Source organism: Chlorocebus sabaeus, chromosome 24, assembly GCF_047675955.1.
Source record: "Chlorocebus sabaeus isolate Y175 chromosome 24, mChlSab1.0.hap1, whole genome shotgun sequence".
NCBI classification, from domain to species: Eukaryota; Metazoa; Chordata; class Mammalia; order Primates; family Cercopithecidae; genus Chlorocebus; species Chlorocebus sabaeus.
Window position 1 is genome coordinate 15,493,347 of NC_132927.1, and position 26,672 is coordinate 15,520,018.

The 26,672-nt window shown below is 37.4% G+C and overlaps 1 protein-coding gene across 1 annotated transcript in view; it reads right to left on the bottom strand.

The window, feature by feature from the left end:
* SEC23A (SEC23 homolog A, COPII coat complex component) overlaps positions 1-26,672 on the bottom strand; it is a 73,173-nt gene that overhangs the window by 25,208 nt on the left and 21,293 nt on the right. Inside the window, exons 8-13 of the mRNA XM_007986545.3 lie at positions 19,000-19,158; positions 17,449-17,564; positions 10,288-10,411; positions 8,086-8,166; positions 6,505-6,594; positions 4,941-5,047 (exon numbers count right to left, since the gene is read on the bottom strand). Of these exons, the coding sequence (XP_007984736.1) occupies positions 4,941-5,047; positions 6,505-6,594; positions 8,086-8,166; positions 10,288-10,411; positions 17,449-17,564; positions 19,000-19,158 (677 nt within the window). The remainder of the gene's footprint in view (positions 1-4,940; positions 5,048-6,504; positions 6,595-8,085; positions 8,167-10,287; positions 10,412-17,448; positions 17,565-18,999; positions 19,159-26,672) is intronic.

A 26,672-nucleotide genomic window follows, 5' to 3' on the forward strand; every position in this document is an offset into this window, starting at 1 on the left:
TATTACTTAAACAAATTAGCTCCTTTTTTTGGAGACAGAGTCTTGCTCTGTCACCCCAGGCTAGAGTGCAGTGGAGGGATCTCAGCTCACTGCAACCTCTGCCTCCTGCTCAAGCAATTCTCATGCCTCAGCCTACAGAGTAGCTGGACTACACGCTCTGGCTAACTTTTTTGTATTTTAGTAGAGACAGGGTGTCACCATGTTGCCCAGGCTGGTCTTGAACTCCTGAGATCAGGCAATCTACCCACCTGAACCTCCCAAAGTGCTGGGATTACAGGCGTGAGCCACTGCCTCAGGCTCAAACTAGCATTTTTTTAAATCACTAATAGCAGTTTTAGTTTTTCAGAAAAATATAACCAAACCTAAAGAAATCTTCCAAAGTAAGTGTAAAGGCAGCTCTCCAACCACATTCCTTAAAACATTAAGATTTTTTACTACTCCAGTCGGCATGGTGGCACATACCTATAGTCCCAGTTATTCAGGAAGCTAAGGTGGGAGAATCACTTAAGCCCAGAAGTTTGAGTTCAGCCTGAGAAACAGCAAGACCCTATCTCTAGGCTGGTTGCAGTGGTTCACGCCTGTAATCGCAATACTTTGGGAGGCTGAGGCAGATTGCTTGAGCTCAGGAGTTCAAGATCAGCCTCGGCAACATGGTGAAACTCTGTCTCTACTAAAAATACAAAAATTAGCCCGGCATGGTGGCACATGCCTGTAATCCCAGCTACTCTGGAGACGAGAATTGCCTTACCCTGGGAAGCAGAGGCTGCAGCAAGCCGAGATGGCGCCACTGCACTCCAACTTGGGTGACAGCGCAAAACTATCTCAAAAAAAAAAAAAAACTTTAAAGACATAAAATAAGGAAGTTTAAAAAAAAAAAAAACAGAGATTTTTTTAAGAGACAAGGTCTCACTCTATCACCCAAGTTGGAATGCAGTAGCATGATCATGGTTCCAGTGGCACAATCATGATTCACCTCAAACTACTGGGCTCCAGCAATCCTCACACCTCCGCCTTCTGAGTAGCAGGACTACAGGCATGGACCACCATACCCAGCTAATTTAAAACCATTTTTTTAGAGATGAAGGTCTCACTATGTTGCCCAGGCTAGTCTCCAACTCCTGGACTCAAGTGATCTTCCTGCCTCAGCCGTCCCAAAGCACTGAGATTATAGGCATGAGTCACCACACTTGGCCAATAAAAGATTTTTACGAGTAAAAATAATTGCATATATGTGTGTCCCCACACATAGATATGTAAGTCCCTATATCCAACTTTAAAATTTCATTTAATTTTTTAAAATGAAATTTTAAAAAATAATTTTGTATTTAAATATAGAAATACAACCTATACAAAAATAAAGGTTTTCTCTCAACCTAAGTAATTCTTGTTTATTCCACTGGAAAATGAATTGTCAGAAGTTTCTCATTGGCCTTTCAATCATTAGTGATAAAAATCAAGTAATTAAAATTACTTTGTATTCTTTTATTTCCATGTTAATACCTAAAACCATGCCTAAAACCAATGAAAAGTTAACAGGTAAAAATTTCAGTCTAAGGGAATAATTTGATATTACACATAAAATAGCAGCAATTTATTAAATCCAAATGCTGTATAAATCCAATCTAGTCAAACTGATCCTGGGTAGACTCAACAATACATTTTATGTTTGTTTGTTTAATATTTCAGATATAGTGACTGGCCAGACATACTTACAGACTTCTTGAAAATAAATGCTGAACCACTTTTACATGTAAGAGTGATCCTAAGGGAATTCAGGCAGTAGCATGTTTAAAATTCTTCTCCCTTCTTTCTGTATTTTTAATTTTCTTTCAATAAGCAAATAATTATTAAATGTTTCCCAGATGGTTGAAATGTGTGAATTATCTCAGTGTAGTAAACAGTAAGAAGCAAAAAAGAATGAGAATGTGTGAAAGAAGACATTGGTAATTTTGAAAGTTATGTTTTAATGCAATTTAAAGACTTCATGATTATACTAATAGTTTGGTTTAGTGTTTTATTAATTATTTTAATTTTAATTTTAAAAATCAAAGAATTAAAAACAACACCGTTTGAATCAGTACTTTCCAAACTTGAATGACCATATTTATTTGCTTTGAACTATGAAGGTGATTTTTTTTATTCTGAAAATATAATGGTGCAATAGAGGAAATACATTCCAAGTGAACACATGCAAATTTACTACTTATTATTTGTTTAGACATAAATTAAAAGGTATGTTCTTAAAGTCAAGTTTAAAGGGCTTCTTGACATTATAAAAATCGGTATTCTACATTTCCCATACCCCTTCACTGTGATTCTTACAACTAGTTTAAACCAAAATTCCTAGATCAAAGTTATTTTCTATATGAAAAATAGAGTAACTTTGTCTTCTCAGGAACCTTTATTTTCATATGGCTTATTCACTTAACCAAAACACTTGTCTAGGCCCCAATAGTCATAATCCTAGTTTAAAAAAAAAAAAAAAAAAACACAACTACAACAAAAAAAAACAAGATGCTCTCAACATTGGAAATGGTTGGGATAAGTTAACTTGAAAAGATGGATGCGTTTGGTAAGACACAATGCTATAAATGGCACCATAACACACATATCTCTCTACAAATAGCCTCATAAATTCTGTGCAAACTGAAAATATATAAGCCCACGATATTTCTCACAGACAGCACCCTGTCTCTTGAAAGAGTAATCTAACCTTTTAAAACTTTTCATTTTAAAAATATTTCAAACATAAAGACAGTAAGAAGAGTGGAATAAACTGCTATATATCCATCACCTAGATTGATCAATTGTTAGCATTTTAACACATCTGCATTATCATCTCTCTCTCCATTTATATATACATTTTTTGCTGAACTTTCCTAGATTAAGTTGGAGATATTATGACCTTCTGCCCGAAATACTTTAGTGTCTATCTCCTAAGAACAAAAAATTATCTTATATAGCTCCAATTATTAAATTGGTGAAATCTAACACTGATATATTGTTATTATCATATACAAAGAGACCATATTCATATTTCCCCAATTGTCTAATAATACCTTCTAAAGCAAAATTTTTCCCTGACATCGCATTTTGTCTAGGATCACACATTGGCATTAGTGGTAATGTTTATTTAGTATCCTTTAATCTGGATCAGTTGCTCAGACTTTGTCTTCCAAGACATTTTTGAGTAGTATAAACCAGTGACTTTGTAAAATGTAAAAACTCCCTCATTTGGTATATCATTGTTTCCTTAAGCAAATGTTCTGAATGTCAAATTTAATGTGTGCGCACACGTGTGTGTGTGCGCGCACACATGTTGAGAGGCATAAATAAACTGAGAAGTTTGCCAGGAATCAGTACTTCCGAGTTCCTTATCTGAAATCTGAACAAATCTAAGGGAAGGTTCAGTTGACGTTTTTTCTTCAAATGAATAATGTATCCCTGTGACATTGTTCCAGGACGTGAAGTCAAAGCAAGGTAACAGAACAGGACAGTCAATCTATGTACAACCCTGTGCTAAGTAACAGATCATCCAATACAACTAATATTCAGTTCAAATGTTGTGTTCATGTCCATCACTCACCAAAAGTCTTAAGATTTTCAAGAATGAAGCTAGAGTTTAAGTACAGTTAATGAAAATGAGAGCTACAAATGCCTTCCTTGTCCATTGTCTAGACCATGACGAAACTGGGTAAGTTTACTGATCAACACTTTCCCTATCCAGACAACCAAGTTCAAGACAAATAGAAATAAGACCAAAGCCTGTTCATTTCTAGATTCACCTCATCTAAAAATCTCTTCCTAACTAAACTCATTCCACAATTATTTTCCTTTTGTTTTATACTTCACAAATATATAGAGATACCAAAGTAGCAGCGAAATAATTTATTCCTAATTCTTAATAAAAAGAAGCATACTAAATTCAATTAAATTTGTTGTCTCTGCAAATCCTGGGCAAAGAGCACATGAACAAATACATGCCTTATTTGGAGAATCTATCACAAAGATAGGAATAAGAAAAGGTATCTGTTGGGCCTTTTATTCCCTTTTGGGGACCCTGCCTATAACAACAAATTAGAAAATGGCTATGTTACACAAAATACTACCCTATAATTGAATCTGTTAGATACAGACTTTACCTTTTGTGGTCTCAACAAGTGCTAGTCAAAGTGTGGTATGTGAACCAGTGTCATGAAGTCAATAGAGGAACCGTCAATAAATATTTAGAAACTGAGCAACTTCACAAACCAATCTTGTATCTTATTAATCTAATAATATAAAACAGGGAGTTTGTTTTAAATCACTTTTTAAAATTTCATTTTTCTAGTAATTCATTTTTATTGTATTTAATAAAAGCATCTGTACTCGAAGGATTAGGGAAAAAACCACAACTGGCCCTTTACTACAGACAGTGTGAGGACTACTCTATACCACACCGTCATATAGCAGGAGGCTAAGTATGTTCACAGCTTCTGCATTCATACTCTCCCACAACAGAACCTACTCCACAAAGCAGAAGCTGAGTAATGGCTTAACAGATGAATTAAATGACTAATAAAACTTGAAAAAAATAGCTAAGAATTTTTATCACTAGTTGAAAAGTAATGTGATTAATGTGCTGTCATATATATAATGGATTATATATATTATTATTGACTATTATAGGTAAATGTTTGATTTTTCTCCTCTCACAGGAATGAGGTAAATAATATTTTGAAGGGTGTGTCTTAGAAGTACTTTTTTAAATTGCTCTTACAGTTCTTAGTAATGAATATTGTAGCAAATAAGGTGGGTTAGAAAGAAATAAATAAAATACTATTAGTCACAAATATTCACTTGCTAGTCCATGGATGTCACTCAAAATAGGAATCCACTTTGGAAACACAACCCAGATAGTTGTGATATGAAGATCAAATCTCTTAACAAATACAACTTACTTCCTAGCAATGGTGGTCACTCGGATGCGTCTCTGCCCACTTGAATGCTGATACTGAGTCACAAACTGGATTGCACCACGCCCTCCTTGAGGAATTGGAGCATTATGCTGTATAAATATAATGGAGTAAAATCTAAGCAAATTTTACTATGTTGTTGTCATATAATCACACGCTGCATGTCCTAGCACTAAAAATAATTCATTCTAAAATGATTAGAAGGATACTTATTTCCAATGCATTCAAAACAATTATAATTTGTCACACAGAAGGGAGAAATTAATTTGGGAGAGGAGGAAAATACTCAAGAATGAGAGAAGTCAGTCCTGCTAGGAAATCAATTTTCAAGTAATATATAAGAAAGAGGGACATGAAAGAACAAAGAAAAGGGAGAGCACAAAGAAATTAAAAGACAAGACCTAAGTGAGGTCATTTAAGCCAAACTGCACAGTTTGGATATCCCTTATCCAAAATGCTTGGGTCCTGAAATGTTTTGGATTTTATATTTTTTCAAACTTGGGAATATTTGCCTTATACCAATTGAACATCCCCAAATCCAAAAATCCAAAATCCAAAATGCTCTCCAATGAGCATTTTCTTTGAGTGTCATGTCAGCATTCATAAAGTTCCAGATTTTGAAACATTTCAGATTTCAGATTTGAGATGTTCAACTTGTAACTGGATAAAGAGAATTTGAGCTAAGTCCTTGTCCCCTAGGTATAGAAGATGAAAGCAGAACTTTTAGGAACATAATCATATGATGAACAACCAACCGATGAAAGATTAATAATGAGAAGAAACTAATAGCAATATATAATAATTATCATCAGAAAGAAATACAAGTAGTCAATAGGAAAACTTTATTCATGCCTTCTGACAAGACATTCTTGCTTTGTTTTTGGGTGTCATTTTGTTTTGCTTTTGTCAATAAGAGTCAATATATTTGTTATAAATTTTAATGTTTAAAAAAAACTATTGCACCTGCCTTAGGAAAGCTGATTGTTAATATTTTATGGTTCATTTTATGCCTAAAAATTATTAATAAATAAGTCAGTAATTTATATTATTCTTCAATGTGATTAACTACCTCCTGTGGCAGAAAAAAAAAATCTTCCCAAATATGATTACTTTCCAAACTTTTTCTATGGAGTTTGACATATGAGATCTTCTTGTAGGAAGACTCATGTATCATATATACTTTGTGACAACTAGAAAAAGCTAGACATCTAATTGCAAAAATGTGTAAGTAGAAGGGAATTTTAAGTAACTGCATTTATCCTTCAAGTTTATATTCAAAAAGAAAGAAAGAAAGAAAACAGACTAAAAGTTGGGCTATCCAAGGTTTGGCGTTCGTAGGTTTCCCTGCATTTCTATTACAATATGTCCTCTCACCAAGGAGTTTAGCCTTGAAAAATAAAAAAATAAAAAAAGACAAATAGAAATTCCAGTACAGAAAATAAATTTTGGGTTATATCTACTATAGGAAAAAAATATATGAACTATTCATGGTCTAAAGTAAGTACTTATTCAAATGTACGTTTTGATATTCAGATGTAGAAAGTCATACCTGATTGACAACCTCAAAATATATGGCTAAGGTTGTAGTGGGACTAAGTCCACATATCTTCCACTGACATGTGCCACCTGTTCCTATCTCCTGTAAAATAAAATAAAGCATGTTTGAAAGTTAGAGACACAATTTATTAATTTTATATTAAGGTGAAAAAGGAAAAAGACCATAGGGAAAAAAAGCCATGTTTCAAACTAATTCAATGATGTTAAGAGCTTAAAATATGTTAAGACTATAAGTATATTATAAAATAAAGCATTTTTTACATAATAAAAACAAAATAATTTTTACATAATAAAAGTAAAATTCAAATTATTGCTAAGTAAATTACAAAACTATTAATATAAGTTCTTCATACTGTTGTCTTTAAAAACATATGCTATTTGGCCAGGCGCAGTGGCTCACACCTGTAATCCCAGCACTTTGGGAGGCTGAGGCAGGCGGATCACAAGGTCAGGAGATGGGAACCATCCTGGCTAACACGGTGAAACCCCATCTCTACTAAAAACACAAAAAATTAGCTGGGCATGGTGGCAAACACCTGTAGTACCAGCTACTCGTAAAGCCGAGGCAGGAGAATGGCATGAACCCAGGAGGCGGAGCCTGCAAGTGAGCCGAGATGGCACCACTGCACTCCAGCCTGGGCAACAGAGCGAGACTTCGTCTCAAAAAATAAATAAATAAAAAATAAAAGCATATGCTATTCAATGAAGTAATTGCAACTAACGTTATCCTTCTATCCAACTACTTGATCTGTATAAAGAGGAACTGATTTAACATATAATATATGCATTTACGAACACATGTTCTCTGAATGAGAATTGTTAAGCACTCTGATTCCCAAGAAAATGTCATAGATGTAGATAGACCTTTACCATGCAAATTGCTTATATATATTAATTTTTTAGCTTTGCCATTTTTAAAGTTGACTACCCACTTTGTGTTATTTGTCCCATCATCCTCTCTACAGCTACATTTTACAGTGCATTATACTTCCATTAAATTGGATAAAAAGAACATAAAAAACTGAAATTCCAAATCTGGCTAATTTAGTTACTTTTTTGAAAATTCTGGTAACAAAAATCAATTTAGAACTAATTTTGACTTTCAGAAGTCTCCAAATTTCCAAATCATTAGTTGTTTTTCTTTTTTTTTTTTTTTAGGTACACTGGGGCAAGACATAATTTAGGCATAAAAAATAGAAGACTGGTGACAGTACAAAAATTTTAATTAGGGGTGGATGGGAAAAGGGTATGCAGAAAGAGCAACCACGAATAGAGGTATACCAATGGAAGCTGAACTACATAAAACAACCAATATAAGAATTCTGAAAGGAATGCTATAGGCTGCCACCCCAAGTTTTTGTTGGTGCTATCCTGTGCATTCACTGTATCTTCTTTTTTTCTTTTTTGGTGGGGATAATGGGTGGGGAACAGGGTCTCCCTATGTTGCCTGGGTTGGTCTCTAACTCCTGGGCTTAAGCAATCCTCCTGCCTCAGCCTCCCAAGTAGCTGGGATTACAGGTGCAAGCCACAGTTCCTGGCCCTATATTTTCTTTTTAGAATAAACACAACTTACATTTTCAGACACACAGGGTCCTTTAGAATTGAGCGACACACAAGGTCCAATAGCTCCTGAAATCTTTATTTCCCTTGAGGTCTGCAAAATAAGAATATAGCACATTCGGTTTCCTCAAAGGTAAGTTCAAATGTTCAACTACAGGTGTATAAGAATATAAGATATTCATCTATATTTAAAACTCAAAGCCAATGAAAATATACTAACATGAAAAATAATCAATGAGCACTTCTATGCTCACTGCCAAATTAAAAATCTGGCACCGACCTAATTTTAATCTTCTATTTCCATTAGCACATAGGAGGTCTCCATTTGGGAACCTCATCCTGACTTCACACTCTTACCTACCCACCCAAAATTCACATATCCTAATCCAAAACCTTAAACACCCTATTCTATTTTTCCTCCCAGAGAAAATCTGTCACCAAGATTGGTCTCTACCCAGTCTCTCCTGCCACCAAAATTTAAACTATCACAATACCTCCTATCTAAAAAAAAAAATTAGAAAGCCTACTTTTCTTACTTGAGATTCTTTTACCTGACATGCGCAGAATAGTCCTGTCAGATGAATCTTACATAAAATACCTAATATGACACATATGTCTGCACGCTACAACCAGCTCCCACAAATTTAAGCTATTTCCCCTCATTCCAATACAAAGCATCTACTCTCACTGGGCAGTTTTCTCAAACATACAATGCTGATTCTCACCTCTATGCCTCCCCTCACACCAGGTTCCTGAATAAAATGCATTATCCTCTAACATCTTTAAAAAAAAAAAAAAAAAAAAAAACTGTGGCCAGGCACAATAGCTCATGCCTGTAATCCCAACACTTTGAGAGGCTGAAGCGGGTGGATCACCTGAGGTCGGGAGTTCAAGACCAGCCTGACCAACATGGAGAAATCCCGTCTCTACTAAAAATACAAAATTAGCTGGGCATGGTGACACATGCCTGTAAATCCAGCTACTCAGGAGGCTGAGGAAGGAGAATCGCTTGAACCCAGGAGGCAGAGGTTGTGGTGAGCCGGAATCACGACACTGCACTCCAGCCGGGCAACAAGAGCGAAACTCTGTCTCAAAAAAAAAAAAAAAACTATAAGTCACACTCCTCTAGAACAAATTGTGTCCTATATATGTTCATTTTTCTTCTCTAAACCTTTATAGCGTTTTTATAATTACTATGTCATTCTATCACATGCACTGTTTTCTTTTCCTGCCTCTCTATCAAGAGAATGCTAAGTGTCTCTACAGCAAGACGTGTACCTTAGATATCCCTAGACATCTCTGTAATTTCCCACACAATGTTGGGCATATAGCAAGCATTCAATAAAACAAGTTTAATAAATATTTAATGAAAATTCAAAATTAATGTGCTTAGAATTTAAAAATAATCAATTACGATTAGAAGCACTTAGCCTTTGGGTATTTTAAATCCAAATTTGAAATAAATGATAGAATTATGTAATAACAACTAATCATAAAACAATTACTGATTATCCAAAGGTAAAAAACAGTTTCCTCTTAAGTTAGATAACAATTCCTATCATTAACCTGGCACTAACATAAATAGATTTGGCTCTACAAAAGATAAAACAGGCCGGACATGGTGGCTCATGCCTGTAATCTCAGCACTTTGGAAGGCTAAGACAGGCAGATCACCTGAGGTCAGGAGTTTGAACCAGCCTGGCCAACATGATGACACCACGTCTCTTCTAAAATACAAAAATTAGCCAGACACGGTGGCACACACCTGTAGTCCCAGCTACTCAGGAGGCTGAGGCTGAAGAATCACTTGAACCCAGGAGGCAGAGGCTGCAGTGAGACAAGATCATGCCACTGCACTCTAGCCTGGGCGACAGAGGAAGACTCTGTCTTCCTCTAAATCCAGAAATTTAAAAAAAAAAGAAGATAAAACATACTTTAAAGAGTTAAGCCCTATATAAAGAAAAAAATAAAAGTTAAATAATTATTTTACCAATATGGTTCTACTTTTCTAACGATTGTTCAGAAATGCTCAAGTCAAGTCTCATACATTGAATGATGACACTCTTCTGGTGAAGAAAATCTCTAACTCAGGTTTAAATAAAAAATAACCACAATTTTGAAAGCAAATACTAAATTTGATTAATGACACTTTAGAATTATACTCTATAAGTTGTCTCTTGATAGCATATCACACATGCCAAGTTTTGGTTCTTACCTTTATTTCTAGTGTACCACCAAAGCCCATTTTAAACTGTCCATGCATGTCTTTGGTAAAGACTCTTTGAAAAGTTTGTTTGAATAAGGAAGTATTGAAAGAATCACCCATTACCATGTATCCTCTGCATGGAAAGAATAAAAAAAAAAAAACACTTGACACAGTTACTGAGTCCGTGTGTTAAAATCGTAGAAGAAAATTACCTCTCAAGACTACCAATAAATTTTAAAGATATTTCCCAAAATGTGTTGTATTACTCATTTTTAATATTCAAATATATATGAGAATATCCTCACCCCACAAATAATCTCAATTCCAAGGATAACAGAGTGCCTTTAACAGTTGCATTTGTCCTTGGCAATTTTTAAAAAATTATTCTTTAAATAGGCAATATATCCATTATATTACAAAATTCAAAAGGTACAGAAGAGTATATAGTAACAAATATTCTCCATATTGGTAAAGGTACCTGACAGTTTCCAGCATGCATTCTCTCTTTTTTTTTTTCAGACAGGGTCTCACTCTGTCGCCCAGGCTGGAGTGCAGTGGCACAATCACGGCTCACTGCAGCCACAACCTCCTGGGCTCAAGCCATCCTCCTACCTCAGCCTCCCAAGTAGCTGGACTACAGGTTGCACCAACACGCCCAGCTAATTTCTTTGTTTTTTTGTAGAGATAGGGTTTTGCCATGTTGCCAAGGTTGGTCTTGAACTTCTGGGCTCAAACAATATGCTCACCTCGGGTTGCCAAGGTGCTGGGATTACAGGCATGAGCCACCCATCTGGCTCATTCTCACTCTTAAAAACGAGTATGTGTGTGTATGTATATGCATGTATTGCCTGTGTCACATGAAATATACATGTTATACTGAGCAAATGAGAATGGAAGAAAATTAAGAGAGTATTTTCACTTTATACACTTACTTTAAATTTTTTTCAATAAGCATATGCCTACTTTTTTAATTTAAAAAATTTTTAATATTAACTTGAAAGTTAAAAACTATTTTGATACCATTCCTTCTCTAATAGATTGGCAAAAATCAGTTTGACGGCAACATATTATGTTGGTGAAGCTATGGAAAAACGGGCACTCTTATACACTTCTGCTGGGACTGCAAAATGGTACAACTCCAGTACAGAGCAACTTGATAATATCTAACAAAATTATATATGGATTTCCTCCTTAATCCAGCCACCCCACTAACAGTAATCTATTCCAAAGATATTGTAACAAAACAAAAACAGAGAAACAAAATACATTCACAAGGTTATTCACTGAAGCACTATTTGTAACAACAAATGTTTTTTGTTTCCTTTTTTCCTTGTGTTTGAAATATGGTATTTCAAACACAAACTCAGAATAACACAAAACTGAAAACAATCCAAATAATCATGTAATTAGAGACTAGCTGAAAAAATATTACATCCACACAATGGAGTAATACACTGCTACAGACTGATTTCTAGGATATAAGTGAAAAACACAAAGAGGGGAAAGATGTGTAAAATATTCTGTTTATATAAAAGGGGGGTACACATATGCATACAAATATTTAGACACACTTGTTCACATTTTTAAAATACTTTATTACTTAAACATCAATAAAAGATACAATCAAAAATTGAAATAGACAAAAGAATAAAACTGACATGTTGTAACTAATTGACCATAATTTTATTTTCGATATCATTAAAAGTTTTTATGTTATCTCTGATGCTTATTAGAAATTGCATCCTTTTACGTTTTTTAATGTTACTGGTACCTACATTTATAATTAAACTTTGTACACTGACCTTGATCCAGAAGTCTTGCCAACTTCACATATTAATATCAATAGTTTATAGATTCTTTCAGATTTTCTACAAACATGTTATCTATGATGATCTAACTCATCATTATACCTGATAATACATCCCATTTCTCTGCTCCCTTTTACAGTAAACCTCTATAAAGGAATTGTCCACACCCTTACATCTATCTTCCAAATAAATCCAAAATCCAACTACTTCCCACCATCTGTACTACCATCACTTGGTATTCTTACATCCCTATACTCTACTAAAGACAAATGAAGTCAGCGATCTTTTTAAACCATTAAGTCAGATCATCAAACTCCTCTGATGAAAACTCTCCAATGCCGTCCCATCTCACTCAAGGTAAAGTCCAAAGCCCTTTAAACAGGCCTTTGTAACCTACCTTCCTCACTCACTCCATTCCAGCTACTTTGTTCTCCTTGCTATTTCTCAACATCACAGGTACATTCTCTTTTTTATTATTATTTTTTGAACCCAGGTCTCACTCTGTCACCCAGGATGGAGTGCAGTGATGCAATCATGGCTCACCACAGCCTTGACTTCCCAAGCTCCAGCAATCCTCCCACCTCAGCCTCCCAAGTAGCTGGGACTACAGGCACACACCACCATGCCCAGCTAATTTTTGTATTTTTGGTAAAGACAGGGTTTCACCATGTTGCCCAGACTGGTCTCAAACTCCTGAACTCAAGCAATCCACCCACCTCAGCCTCCCAAACTGCTAGGATTACACAGGTGTGAGTCACAGCGCCTGGCCCCAGGTATATTCTCAACTTTGCACTTGCTATTCCTCGCTTAGAATACTCTTACTTCATATACGCACATGACTCACTCTCACTTCCTTACATCTTTGCTAAAATATCACCTTCAATAAGGCCCTGCCTATTCATCCTATTTAGAACTGCAAACCCCAATTCTTCTTTCCTGACCTTTTTTCCTTCCCAATGCTATCACTATCCGACATCCTATCTACCATACTTATCCCATCTCCTCTCATTAGAACTGTACGATCTAACATGTGGCTAGTTAAATTTAAATGTAAAGCAATTAAAATTAAACTTTTAGTTCCTCAGTCATACTTACCACATTTCAATGGGACAGCACAAAGAATATATCCACTAGGAAATTATACGGAAGAGTCCTGCACTAGAAGATAAGCTCCATGAGGGCAAAGATTTTTATGTTTGGTTCACTGCTTTACTTGCAGTGCCTTGAGCAGTTTGCTACATAGCAGGTGCTCATTCATTTTTATTACATGAATAAATTGAATAAATAAACCTGAGAAAGGGTGACATATCTAATCGATTTTTAAGCCTAATTATTTCAAAAATAATAACTGCTCATGGAAGAGGAAAGAATATTTCCCAAGTCATTCTATGAAGATAGTTATCCTGATGCCAACACCAAACAAAAGAAAACTACAGGCCAGTATCTCCTATGAAGACAGATGCAAATATCCTCAACAAAATGCTAGCAAATTGAATTTAGCAACAATAAAAAGGATTATACACCATGACCAAGTGAGATTCATCCCAGAAATGCAAGGTAGGTTTAAAATTCAAAAAGCAGTGCAATATACCATATTAATAAGGACAAAAGCCACATGATCATATCAATAGCTATAGAAACAGCATTTAACAAAATCCAAAAACACATTTTCATGAGTTTTTGGAAGGGAACTTATTTAATCTGATGAAATCCACAGCTAATATCTTCTAATGGTGAAGACTAAACAGGGCTGGGCGCAGTAGCTCATGCCTATAATCCCAGCACTTTGGGAGGCCGTGGCAGGTGGATCACCTGAGGTCAGGAGTTCGAGACCAGCCTGACCAACATGGTAAAACCCTGTCTCTATTAAAAATACAAAAATTAGCTGGGCATGGTGGTGCATGCCTGTAGTCCCAACTATTCAGGAGGCTGAGGCAGCAGAATCGCTTGAACGCAGGAGGTGGAGGTTGCAGTGAGCAGAGATTGTGCCACTGCACTCCAGCTTGGGCAACAAGAGGGAAACTCCATCTCAAAAAAAGAAAAAAAAAGACTAAACAACTTCCCCCAAAGATCAAGAACAATACAAGAATATTCACTCTCACCATTTTTAATCATTTTTAATAGACATTCCAGCCAGGGCAGTTAGGTAAGGAAAAGAAAAAGCATGCAGATGGGAAGGAAGAAGTAAAACAATACCAATTTGCAGATGACATGATGTTATATAGAGAAAATCCTAAGAAGTCCACAGAAAAACTATTAAAACTAATAAACAAGTTCCAGAAGTTTGCAGGGTATAAAATCAACATATAAAAATCAATTGTTGGCTGGGCACAGTGGTTCATGCCTGTAATTCCAGCTCTTTGGGAGACCAAGGCAGGCAGGTAACTTGAAATAAATATGAAAATTAGCCAGGCATGGTGGTACATGCCTATAATCCAGATACTTGGGAGGCTGAGGCATAAGAATCACCTGAACCTGGGAGGCAGAGGTTGCAGTGAGCTGAGATCGCACCACTGCACTCCAGCCTGGGTAACACAGCGAGACTCTGTCTCAAAATTTAAAAAATTTAAAATTTTTAAAACTCAAGGCACGGTGGCTCAGGTCTGTAATCCCAGCACTTTGGGAGATTGAGGCGGGCAGATCACAAGGACAGGAGTTCAAGACCAGCCTGGCCAACATGGTGAAACCCAGTATCTACTAAAAATACAAAAAAAATTAGCCGGGTGTGGTGGCAGGCGCCTGTAGTCCCAGCTACTTGGGAGGCTGAGGCAGGAGAATCACTTGAACTCAGGAGGCAGGTCCAAGCCTGGTGACAGAGCCTGGGTGACAGCGAGACTCCGTCTCAAAAAAAAAAGAAAAAGAAAGAAAAAGCATGAACTAGGTTTCATCAAAATTTAAAACTTTTGTGCTGCAAACAATACCATCAAGAAAGTGAGGGAGGCCAGGCGCAGTGGCTCACACCTGTATTCCCAGCACTTTAGGAGGCCGAGGTGGGTGGATCTCGAGGTCAGGAATTCAAGACCAGCCTGGCCAACATGGTGAAACCCTGTCTTTACTAAAAATATAAAATAGCCAGGCATAGTGGTGCACACCTGTAATTCCAGCTACTGGGGAAGCTAAGATACGAGAATCACTTGAACCCAGGAAGCAGAAGTTGCAGTGAGCCTAGACTGTACACTGCACTCTAGCCTGGGCGACACAGTGAGACTCTGTCTCAAAAAGAAAAAAGTGAGGGAAAAAACCCATAACAGAAAATATCTTTAAGTCATATATCTGATAAAGGAATTTATATCCACATAACAAACTATTTTAACAATAAAAAGAAAATCAATAGCCCAAATTAAAAATGGGTAAAGAATCTGAATAGACATTTCTCCAAAGATATACACATGGCCAGTAAGCACATAAAAAGATGCTCAACATCATTAGTCTTCAGGGAAATGCAAATCAAAACCACAATGAGATATTACTTCACACCCACTTGGATAGATATCATCAAAAAGACAGACAATAGGCTGGGCACAGTGGCTCACACCTGTAATCCCAGCATTTTGAGAAGCAGAGGCAGGAGGATCGAGCCCAGAAGTTCAAGACCAGCCTGGGCAACAAAGTGAGACCTCGTCTCCGCAAAACAAAAGTATTAACAATTAGTTAGGTGTGGTAGCATGTGCTTGTAGTCTCAGTTACTCAGGAGGCTGAGGTGCGAGGATTGCTTGAGCCCTGGAAATTGTGGCTGCAGTGAGTTATGATTGCACACTGCACTCCAGCCTGGGTAACAAAGACCCCATCTCAAAAAAATTAAAATACAGACAATAACAAGTGCTTACAAACATGTGGAGAAACTAGAATCCTCATACTTTGGTAATGGGAATTTAAATTGGTACAGTCACTTGGGTAAACTGTTTGACAGTTCCTCAAAATGTTAAGGACGGACTACGACATGTCACAACAATTCTGCTCCTAGATATATACGTAAGAGAAACAAAAACACAATCTCCACACCAAAACTTGAACACAATGTTCAAAGGACCATCATTCACAGTAGCCAAAAAGTGGAAATGAAACGTTCATTAGCCAATGGATTCCTAAACAAAATGGGGTGTATCCATGAAATGGAATACTATTAAATGCACTTTGACCCCTTGCTCCCTTTTTACTCAGCAATAAAAATAAAATAAAATATTAGTACATTCTATAATATGGATGAACCTCGAAAACATTATGCTGAGTAGAAGAAACCAATCACAAAAGACCATTTGATTCATTTCTTTTTGAAACAGTCTCACTCTGTGGCCCAGGCTGGAGTGCAGTGGCACAATCTTCTTGGCTCACTGAAACCTCCACCTCCAGGTTCAAGTGATCCTCCTGCCTCAGCCTTCTGAGTAGCTGGGATTACAGGCAAGTGCCACCACGCCTGGTTAATTTTTGTGTTTTTTAGTAGAGATGGGGTTTTGCCATGTTGGCCAGGCTGGTCTTGAACTCCTGACCTCAGATAATCCTCCCACCTCAGCTTCTTAAAGTGCTAGGATTACAGTTGGGAGCCATGGCGCCCGGCTCTGACTCCTTTTTTTGTTTGTTTTTTGAGACGGAGTCTCACTCTATCGCCCAGGCTGGAATACAGTGGCACGATCTCGGCTCACTGCAACCTCTGCCACCCGGGTTCAAGCAATTCTCCTGCCTCAGCCTCCTGAGTAGCTGGGATTACAGGCGCCTGCCACTACGCCTGGCTAATTTTTGTATTTTTAGTAGAGACAGGGTTTCACCATCTTGGCCAGGCTGGTGTTGAACTCCTGACCTCATGATCTACTCGCCTCAGCCTCCCAAAGTGCTGGGAATACAAGCGTGAGCCACCGCATCCAGCCTCTGATTCCATTTTATAAACTATCCAGAACAGGCAATTATCAGCTGTCTAAGGATGAGAGGGTGGTGAGAAGAGAAAGGAGGGAGTAATGGGAAGTAACTGCTAATGGGTACACAGTTTCTAGGGTAATACAAATGTTCTAAACAAATTATGGTGATGGCTATGCATCCTGTAAATATACTAAAAGCATCAAATTGACATTTTAAATGGTAAGTTTATGGTATGTGAATTTTATCTCAAAAAAGGTGTTAAAGTAATAAATCAAAATAATAACTTTAAAATATCAAAGTGAGCTTTAGAAACAGACCTTTATAACTCTATATTTTTTTAAAAATTTAGAAGTGTGCTTTACTGAAAGGAATATCAAAAACTACTAACAGATGTGTTGCCCTGAAGTAATGGGGAGATGCCATTTTTCCCTAAACGGTCATTATTGGTTTATATCAGTAAATGTCATCATTTGCTTATAATTACAAAAACTGTAAAAATTTAAATACATACCCAGTAAGGTTGGGACAGCATTTCATCTCCAGGAGACCTGTCTGATCTAATGCACATGCATAGATATCAATAACATGGCCAGTTGTAGCAGCTCGATTAGCCAATGCTTCAAAATGCTACAAAAGATTTTTTTAATTAAAATAATATACAAAATCGTCCTATACATCTTTTTTCAATTAAAAAATCAAAATGACCTAAGAAGGACTAAAAGAATAACTCATCATAATTTAAATTATGGTATGCTATTTAACTTTCTGTAATGTTAATAAAATTATATAACAACTTCTGTGAGTCTGACATTTTCACATTTTTTTTCCTTAAAAGCCACTCTTTCTAGATAAACCCCTAGGTGAAGCCAAATTTAAAGAAAGGTATCTTGCATATTTTGTTCTTCACACACAAACATAGCAGAAAAACAACAGGCCGGGCGTGGTGGCTCACACCTGTAATCCCAGCACTTTGGGAAGCCGAGGAGGGCGGATCACAAGGTCAGGAGATCGAGACCATCCTGGCTAACACAGTGAAACCCCGTCTCTACTAAAAACACAAAAAATTACCCAGGCGTGGTGACAGGCACCTGTAGTCCCAGCTACTCGGGAAGCTGAGGCAGGAGAATGGCATGAACCCAGGAGACGGAGCTTGCAGTGAGCGAAGACTGCACCATTGCACTCCAGCCTGGGTGACAGAGCAAGACTTTGTCTCAAAAAAAAAAAAAAAGAAAGAAAGAAAAACAATGGAGAACTCTCTTTCCTGGCTAAATCCATACCCAAGTAACAAAAACATCCAAAAATAGAGAAAATACAAAAAGCAGTAAGATAAATGAATCTAAAACCTTTTTTGAAAGGTTTTAGAAGCTGTAACCAAGAAAAATTCCAAGCTCATAAAGGAAATTAGTTGGCAAGAAAGAAAAGCATTCACTAACAGTGGCAAAAATTATGTCATAAATTACTTTTAAAAATATAATACTGATGATATCAAAAAATACATGATACAGCACAAACTAAACTAAAACTGAACTCTAGAGAATTAAAAAATTAAGAGATATTAGCAAATAGAACCAATATAAGAGTGTCAAAAATCAACATTAATGAAATGTACTTACACAAACCCAAAAAACGGGAAGTTAGATGAACATAAAACAACTTACAAGAAAATGACGGACTATTTAAGCTATGAACAATATTCATATCTGAAGGAAAAATTAAGGACTGTCTCTTGGAAATGAAAAACTGAAAAATGTAAAAACAACTTTTCCTAAAAAGAAAGACATTCTTTAACATGAATATTTAAAAAGGCACAGAATGTGTCTCTCAGTAATAATTTTTAAGGAGATACCTACTGACACCTACTATGAAGTGTTTAAATATTTCAAACCAGAAAAAGTATAACAAGTTATCAAGAAAAAATGAGTATTTCTCCAATTCTGAATACCAGTTGTAGTATCAAACTGTATAATATCAATTTCTATCAAAAACTATTTGTATTCTTCTTCTGCCAGCAAATGAATACCTGTTTTCTAATAAGGCAAAAAGATTTAAAAGTCGAAATTACCTTAGTTCCCTTTTTAACATATTTTGCATTGTCTTTGTCAATGTCATGCCACGATCTTATAGGTGTCTTCAACTCATCTCCAACCACCATTCCAGGCCCCTGAGTAGCAGGACCGCCGATGAACATCATGATGCGAGCACCAGTGTTGGGAAAAGTACACTATTGAAAAAAAAAGTCCAGAGTTTAAAACAAAACATATGGATATACATTTCTGATAATTTTTTATATATTCCTTCTAAATAAGAAAAAAGCATATATTTTCTAAGAAAATAATCAAATGTTTACAATGAAATTTAAAAACAAAGGTATCTGAACAACTTTCTTGTAAAATCCTATGGTAAATAGTAGTACATTCCTAATTCTAAACTAATCTATGAGCCTAATCCCTATAAACATGCTTAACTCATCTTAGACTGGGAAGAGTAGAAAGAGAAGTGGAAGAGTGAACATATTTTGTTTTGTTTTGGGTTTTTAATTTTCTTTTTTTACTATTTTTTATTTTTAGAGACGATCTCACTATGTTGCCAACACTGGACTTGAACTCCTGGGCTCAAATGATCCTCCCACTTGAGCTGGAATGAGAAGTGCATGCCACTGCACCTGGCTCTTCTACTTTTTTTGTTGGTGTTTTACTTTTGTTTTTGATGTTTAGAACACAAGTACAATCAAAAAAAAAAAAAGGCTGGGCATGGTGGCTCACACTTGTAATCCCAGGACTTTGAGAGTCCGAGACGGGTGGGTCACCTGAGGTCAGGAATTCAAGAACAGCCTGGTCAACATGGTGAAATCCCGTCTCTACTAAAAATACAAAAAATTAGCCAGGCATGGTGGCAGATGCCTGTAGTCCCACCTACTCGAGAGGCTGAGGCAGGAGAATTACTTGAACGCAGGTGGCAGAGGTGGCAGTAAGCCAAGATCATGCCGCTGCACTCCAACCTGGGAAACAAGGTGAGACTCCGTCTCAAAAAAGAAAAAAAGAGGCTGGACATAGTGGCTCACGCCTGTAATCCCAGCACTTTAGGACGCTGAGGCGGGTGGATCACCTGAGGCCAAGAGTTTGAAACCAATCTGGTCAACATGGTGAAATCCTGTCTCTACTAAAAATACAAAAATTAGCCAGGTGTGGTGGCACATGTCTGTAGTCCCGGCTAGTCAGGAGGCTGAGGCAGGAGAATTGCTTGAACCCAGGAGGTGGAGGTTGCAGTGAGCCAAGATTGCACCACTGCACTCTAGCCTGGGCGATGGAGCAAGACTCCGTCTCCAAAAAAAAAAAAAGAAAGAGGCCCAAAGCAGTGGCTCACACCTGTAATCCCAGCACTTTGGGAGGCCAAAGTGGGTGGATCACAAGTTCAGGAGTTCAAAACCAGCCTGGCCAATATGTCTCTACTAGAAATACAAAATATTAACCGGGCATCGTGGCAGGTGCCTGTAATCCCACCTACTTGGGAGACAGAGGCAGAGAACTGCTTGAACCCGGGAGATGGAGGTTGCAGTCAGCCAAGACTGTGCTGCTGCACTCCAGCCTGGGTGACAGAGTGAGACTGTCAAAAAAAGAAAGAAAGAGAAAGAGAGAGAGAGATTATATTTCTAGTCCAAGTGAATGGATTGAATACCCCAATCTACTTCCACTTCCTCACAAGATGTCAGTGAAATAAGAGAAAAGTTGTTGTTTTAGGCAGATCACTTGAGGCCAGGAGTTCAAGACCAGCCTGGCCAACATGGCAAAACCCTATCTCTACTAAAAAAAGACAAAACTTAGCTGGGTATGGTAGCGCACACTTGTAATCCCAGCTTCTCGGGAGGCTGAGGCAAGAGAATTGCTTGAACCCAGGAGGTGGAGGTTGCAGTGAGGCAAGATCACACCACTGTACTCCAGCCAGGAAGACAGAGTGAGACTCTGTCTAGAATAAAATAAAGTAAAATAAAAAATAAATAAATAGGCCAGACACTGTGGCTCATGCCTCTAATCTCAACACTTTTGGGGGCCAAGGTGGGAGAATCACTTTAGCCCAGGAGTTCAAGATCAGCCTGAGCAACAAAAGGAGACCTTGTCTCTAAAATAATAATAATAATAATAACAAAATTAGTTGGGTATGATGGGACATGCCTATAGTCCCAGCTTCTCAGGAGGCTGAGGTGGGAGGATTGGTTAAGCCAAGGAGTTCGACACTGCAGTGAACCATGATCATGCCACTGCACTCCAGCCCAGGCAACAGAACTAGACTCTGTCTCAAAAAAAAAAAAAAAAAAAAACAAAAAAAGTACATAAAATTTAAAGATAGGAAATAATGGAAGCAGTAGACGAGAAATTTTGAGGAATTCAAACAACAGATTGTACTGGATTATCAAAAGAATCAACAAAACGTATCACAGATATCAAAAGTAAGCCAGATCTTCCCCAAGGAGGATGCCCAAAAAGCTCCATATTTGGAGTCAAAAAATACAAAAAGCAGCCATAAACCAAAGAAGAAACAGTGTTTATCTGTACCTCCAGATACAGCAGCTGATGACAGATTCTGCCATCAGCAATTCCTAAGAACCGCTCTCTGTAGAAAGTAGGTCATCTGCCTGGGGAAGGGTCTTTGCATGAAAATAAGAGGCCGAGAGATACAGAACCAAGCACATATTACAATGGATATCACAACAAACATGACAACTCTCAAAAGTTTCTGGAATTAAAAGCATTAAGAAAAATTTTAAAACCTCAATGGATGGGCCAAAAAGCACATCTGAGGACTGAGTTAGAAATATGCAAAACCAAAGCTAAGGAAATCTCATATAAATAGGAGCAAAGAAAGATATGAGGAAAAAAATAAATACATAAAGAGATATAGAGGTCCAGCATCAATGTAATGAATATAGAATAGAAAAAGAGAAACAAGTTAAGCTGAAGAATGACAACAGTCTCTAGAATGAAAGGGTCTACCAAAACCAAACATAAAGAAAGAAAAAAATCAAATCTAAATACAGCCTAACAAAATTTTAGAACTCCAAAATTAAAGAGAACATTCTAAAAATGTCTAGTGAAAAAATAAGCTTTCCTAAAAAAAGAACAAGAATGAGACTACATCCAATTGTCATCAATAAACTGTATGTCTATGTCAGAACACTAGAGAGGAATGACTTAGATTTCCAAGTGAACATTATTTTGAAAGTAGAATCCCGGCCGGGCGCGGTGGCTCAAGCCTGTAATCCCAGCACTTTGGGAGGCCGAGAGGGGCGGATCACGAGGTCAGGAGATCAAGACCATCCTGGCTAACACAGTGAAACCCCGTTTCTACTAAAAAATACAAAAAACTAGCCGGGCGAGGTGGCGAGCGCCTGTAGTCCCAGCTACTCGGGAGGCTGAGGCAGGAGAATGGCGTAAACCCAGGAGGCGGAGCTTGCAGTGAGCTGAGATCCGGCCACTGCACTCCAGCTTGGGCGACAGAGCGAGACTCCGTCTCAAAAAAAAAAAAAAAAAAAAAGAAAGTAGAATTCCATAGCCACCCAAAATACCAATGAAATGAGAGGACCATTTTTTTTTAATGTTTGAATATGGAAGAACTCAGAATATTTATAAGAAACAAAAGAGCAACTGGGTATGATTCAAAAGAAGTGACAGGATCCAGAAAAAAATGTAAAAGATAACCTGCAACTTTTATATATGAAAGTATCCTTCCCTGTGCATAATCGCTCTACTTTATTCCACAATTAATATTTGTATTGTCATATTAGAAATGCTATTTTATCTCTAATTTCTATAAGTAGTTATTGGACAAAGTAGAGTACATTTTTTAACCTACACTACAGCTTCAGAAGACAATGTAAATGATATAAACTTCATGATAATTTTTTTTTGTTTTTTTTTTTTTTGAGACAGAGTCTTGCTCTGTTGCCCAGGCTGGAGTGCAGTGGCGCCATCTCAGCTCACTGCAAGATCCGCCTCCCGGGTTCACACCATTCTCCTGCCTCAGCCTTCCCAGTAGCTGGGACTACAGGCGCCCACCACCACACCCGGCTAATTTTTTTGTATTTTTAGTAGACACAGGGTTTCACCATGTTAGCCAGGATGGTCTCGATCTCCTGACCTCATGATCCGCCCGTCTTGGCTTCCCAAAGTGCTAGGATTACAGGCATGAGCCATGGCGCCCGGCCTTTCATGATAATTTTTAAAGTCACATGATTAGCCCGGCATAGTGGCTCACACCTGTAACCCCAGCACTTTGGGAGGCTGAGGTGGGCAGATCATCTGATGTCAGGAGTTCGAGACCAGCCTGGATAACATGGTGAAACCCTGTCTCTACTAAAAATACAAAAAACTTAGCCGGGTGTGGTGGTGGGTGCCTATAATCCCAGTTACTTGGGAGGCTGAGGCAGGAGAATCGTTTAAACCCAGGAGGCAGAGGTTGCAGTGAGCGGAGATTGCGCCACTGCACTCCAGCCTGGGCAATGACAGCAAAACTCCACCTAAATAAATAAATAAATAAATAAAATCATATGGTTAACAAATCTGGAGAACAAGGAAAGTTGTCTTCTACTTATTTGTATATACCATTGCATACTGTTTGAATATTTTCACAAGGTATGATTACTCCTTCTATAACTTTCTTAACTAATAACAAAAATACCCTCTTCATTCTGGGTATCTGAGATAATAGCAGTCATGTAAAGCTGAAAAAATGAAGAAAAGAGCAAATAAAACTATATACAGATACTTTCATAAAACTATGACACAAAGAACATCCAAACTTCAAATTTCCTATAACTGGAGGGAAAAACCCACTAAATCCCTGTGAACTATATCTCTCATGCTCTCATTACAAGTCTCCAAAAAGATCAAGGGCAGTTTGGGAAGAAGTATACGGAAGAGAGAAGAGGGAAGCAAATAGCACGCCTAGAAGAACAACTACAGATTCAAATGAAAACTTAGTAAGAGGCACTAAAGAAAAGAAAAAAACCAAGAGAATGAAAATGAAATAAAGAAATAAAAAGATGACTGAAATAAAAAGCAAGCAAAGAAGAGTCAATTTATATAAAATGGGAGTTTTTTTATTTTGAGACAGAGTCTTGCTGTTGGCCAGGCTGGAGTGCAGTGGCATGATCTCAGCTCACCGCAACCTCTGTCCACGGGTTCAAGCAATTCTCCTGTCTCAGCCTCCCAAGTAGCTGGGATTACAGGTGTGTGCCACCACGCCCGGCTAATTTTTGTATTTTTAGTAGAGACGGGGTTTCATCATGTTGGCCAGGCTGGTCTCGAACTCCTGACTTCAGGTAATCCGCCTGCCTCGGCCTCCCAGAAGTGCTGGGATTACAGGCGTGAGCCACCGTGCCTGGCTGGGAGTTCTCAAATAAAATAAAACAATGGAACAGAACTACTACTTAAAGCTATAAGACAACTTTATAGGAAAAAATACATGTAACAAGGGCCTACCACATAGTAGAGAAAATTAACCTGCAACAAAAACCCTACAACATAAAGAAAAACTCCTCAAGACCTTCAAGCAAAATGATCAAAAAATTTACAAGGGCAAGAAAATAAGACTGGTATCAGCCTTCTCAAAAAACATCAGCCAAGGTGGGAGAATCACTTGAGATCAGGAGTTCAAGACCAGCCTGGGCAACACGGCAAATTTAAAAATTAGCTGGGCATAGTGGCATGGGCCTGTAGTCCCAGCTACTTGGGAGTAGTCTGAGGCTGGAGGATTGCTTGAGACTAGGAGTTTGAGGCTGCAGTGCTGCAGTAAGCTATGATCACAAACTGCACACCAGCCTGAGCAACAGAGGCTCTGTTTAAAAAAAAAAAAAAAATCAAAACACATCAAGGTAAGAAAATAATGAAAAAGCATTTTCCAAAAACTCCAGGAAAAAACAATCAGAAGCAAGGCTTTTTATATCCAACCAAGCTATTCTTCAACTATCAGCACCATAAGAAAAAAGTTTAAACATTCAACAGCCCAGGAAATTCTGTACTCTTAAGTCTTCTTAAGAAATTTACTAGGAAAGCCGGGCGCAGTGGCTCATGCCTGTAATCCCAGCACTTTGGGAGGCTGAGGTGGGCGGAACACGAGGTCAGAAGTTCGAGACCATCCTGGCTAACACGGTGAAACTCCGTCTCTACTAAAAATACAAAAAATTAGCCGGGCATGGTGGTGGGCGCCAGTAGTCCCAGCTACTCAGGAGGCTAAGGCAAGAGAATGGCATGAACCCGGGAGGCAGAGTTTGCAGAGAGCCGAGATAGAGCCACTGCACTCCAGCCTGGGTGACGGAGCGAGACTCCGTCTCAAAAAAAAAAAAAGAAAGAAATTTATTAGAAGATACAAATAAAACTTACAGCAAAGAATAACATAATCACACTAAGGGCAGTAGAGGGGAATAACCCATTTAACTTATGAACATTATATTTTGTACTATATATTCTCAGAACACTAAACAAATACTGAGCCTAACTCCTAAGCTTCTTTCTAACAAAAGTATGAGCCAGAAACTCTGAAACTATTCTAGATAATCTAGGACTGAGCAAATAAGTAAATGTATTTGATAACGGGAGCAGGTTTCTCATAGAGAATGAGTTACAAATACGGAAAAGTGGGAAGGAGAGAATAAACCCTGTGGTAGTGAATTGAACATACTTGAAAGAATTACTGGTTTTTAATATAAATTTTTTTATTTTAATAGAGATCATAGATGTATACTGGAGTATGTAGACATATATGCACACACATATACTTATAATTTTATATACATATATAGATACACATATATGCACATACATTTTTTTCTTAGCTCCATCCACTTGGACCTAAAATTAATGACACCCAGGGTAAGGGTGCACATGAAGCATTATCTTCTACTTGGTAGAATCAAGGCTAAAAGGAAACAGGGCTCCTAAATGGTTCATTTCAGGTCCAGAGCAGGAAAAGGATAAGATGAGCCCTGAACATCTTACTATACCAGAAAGGAAGTATTTAAGCAAACATGCAGCATTTAATAAGGACCCAGAAGCAGCTTGAAGAGGCTCCCACTAACCAAATCTGGGAAAACCTAAGCATCAAAGTAAATAATGACAGTAAAGGAATATGTCTTGTTATATAAAATAAGAATATAAGAATCCACCCAGTGTGTATTCTGTATGTATTTACATATATATGTGTGTGTGTATGAGTTTTTATATATATATAAATATGTAAATGGGAGAGGAGAAAAAGCTCTTCCTCAAGTAGAAAGCCAATTAATAAATGTAGAAATGATGGAATTAGCCACTCTTTGGCATGCATCATAATAATAATTGATTAGAAAAGAATCATCAATGGATGCTAAACTAGTGAGTAAAACTTTGCTGAGTACACTGGTTATTCACATATTTTCAAGGTATCTCCTAATAAGATATTTATAATTACAATAAGAAAACCTGTAACTTTACAGTGGCAAAAACAGCCTTAACCAAGTAAGGAAAGTTAACATCAGCAGTAATGAAACAAATCAGCATGGGGGTTTCTAATATTTTGCAATATTTATTAATTACAAAGGGGTAAAAAAGAGTAATTTTAAAGTGGAGAGCCCTGGCAGATACAACCTTAATGAATGACCGAAGTGAATATCATCAGTAATGGAACAAATGAAAACCATGTGCCACCTGTAAGATGCAACAATAAGAACACAGCAGTACTTCTGCGATATTCCCCCCAAAGATG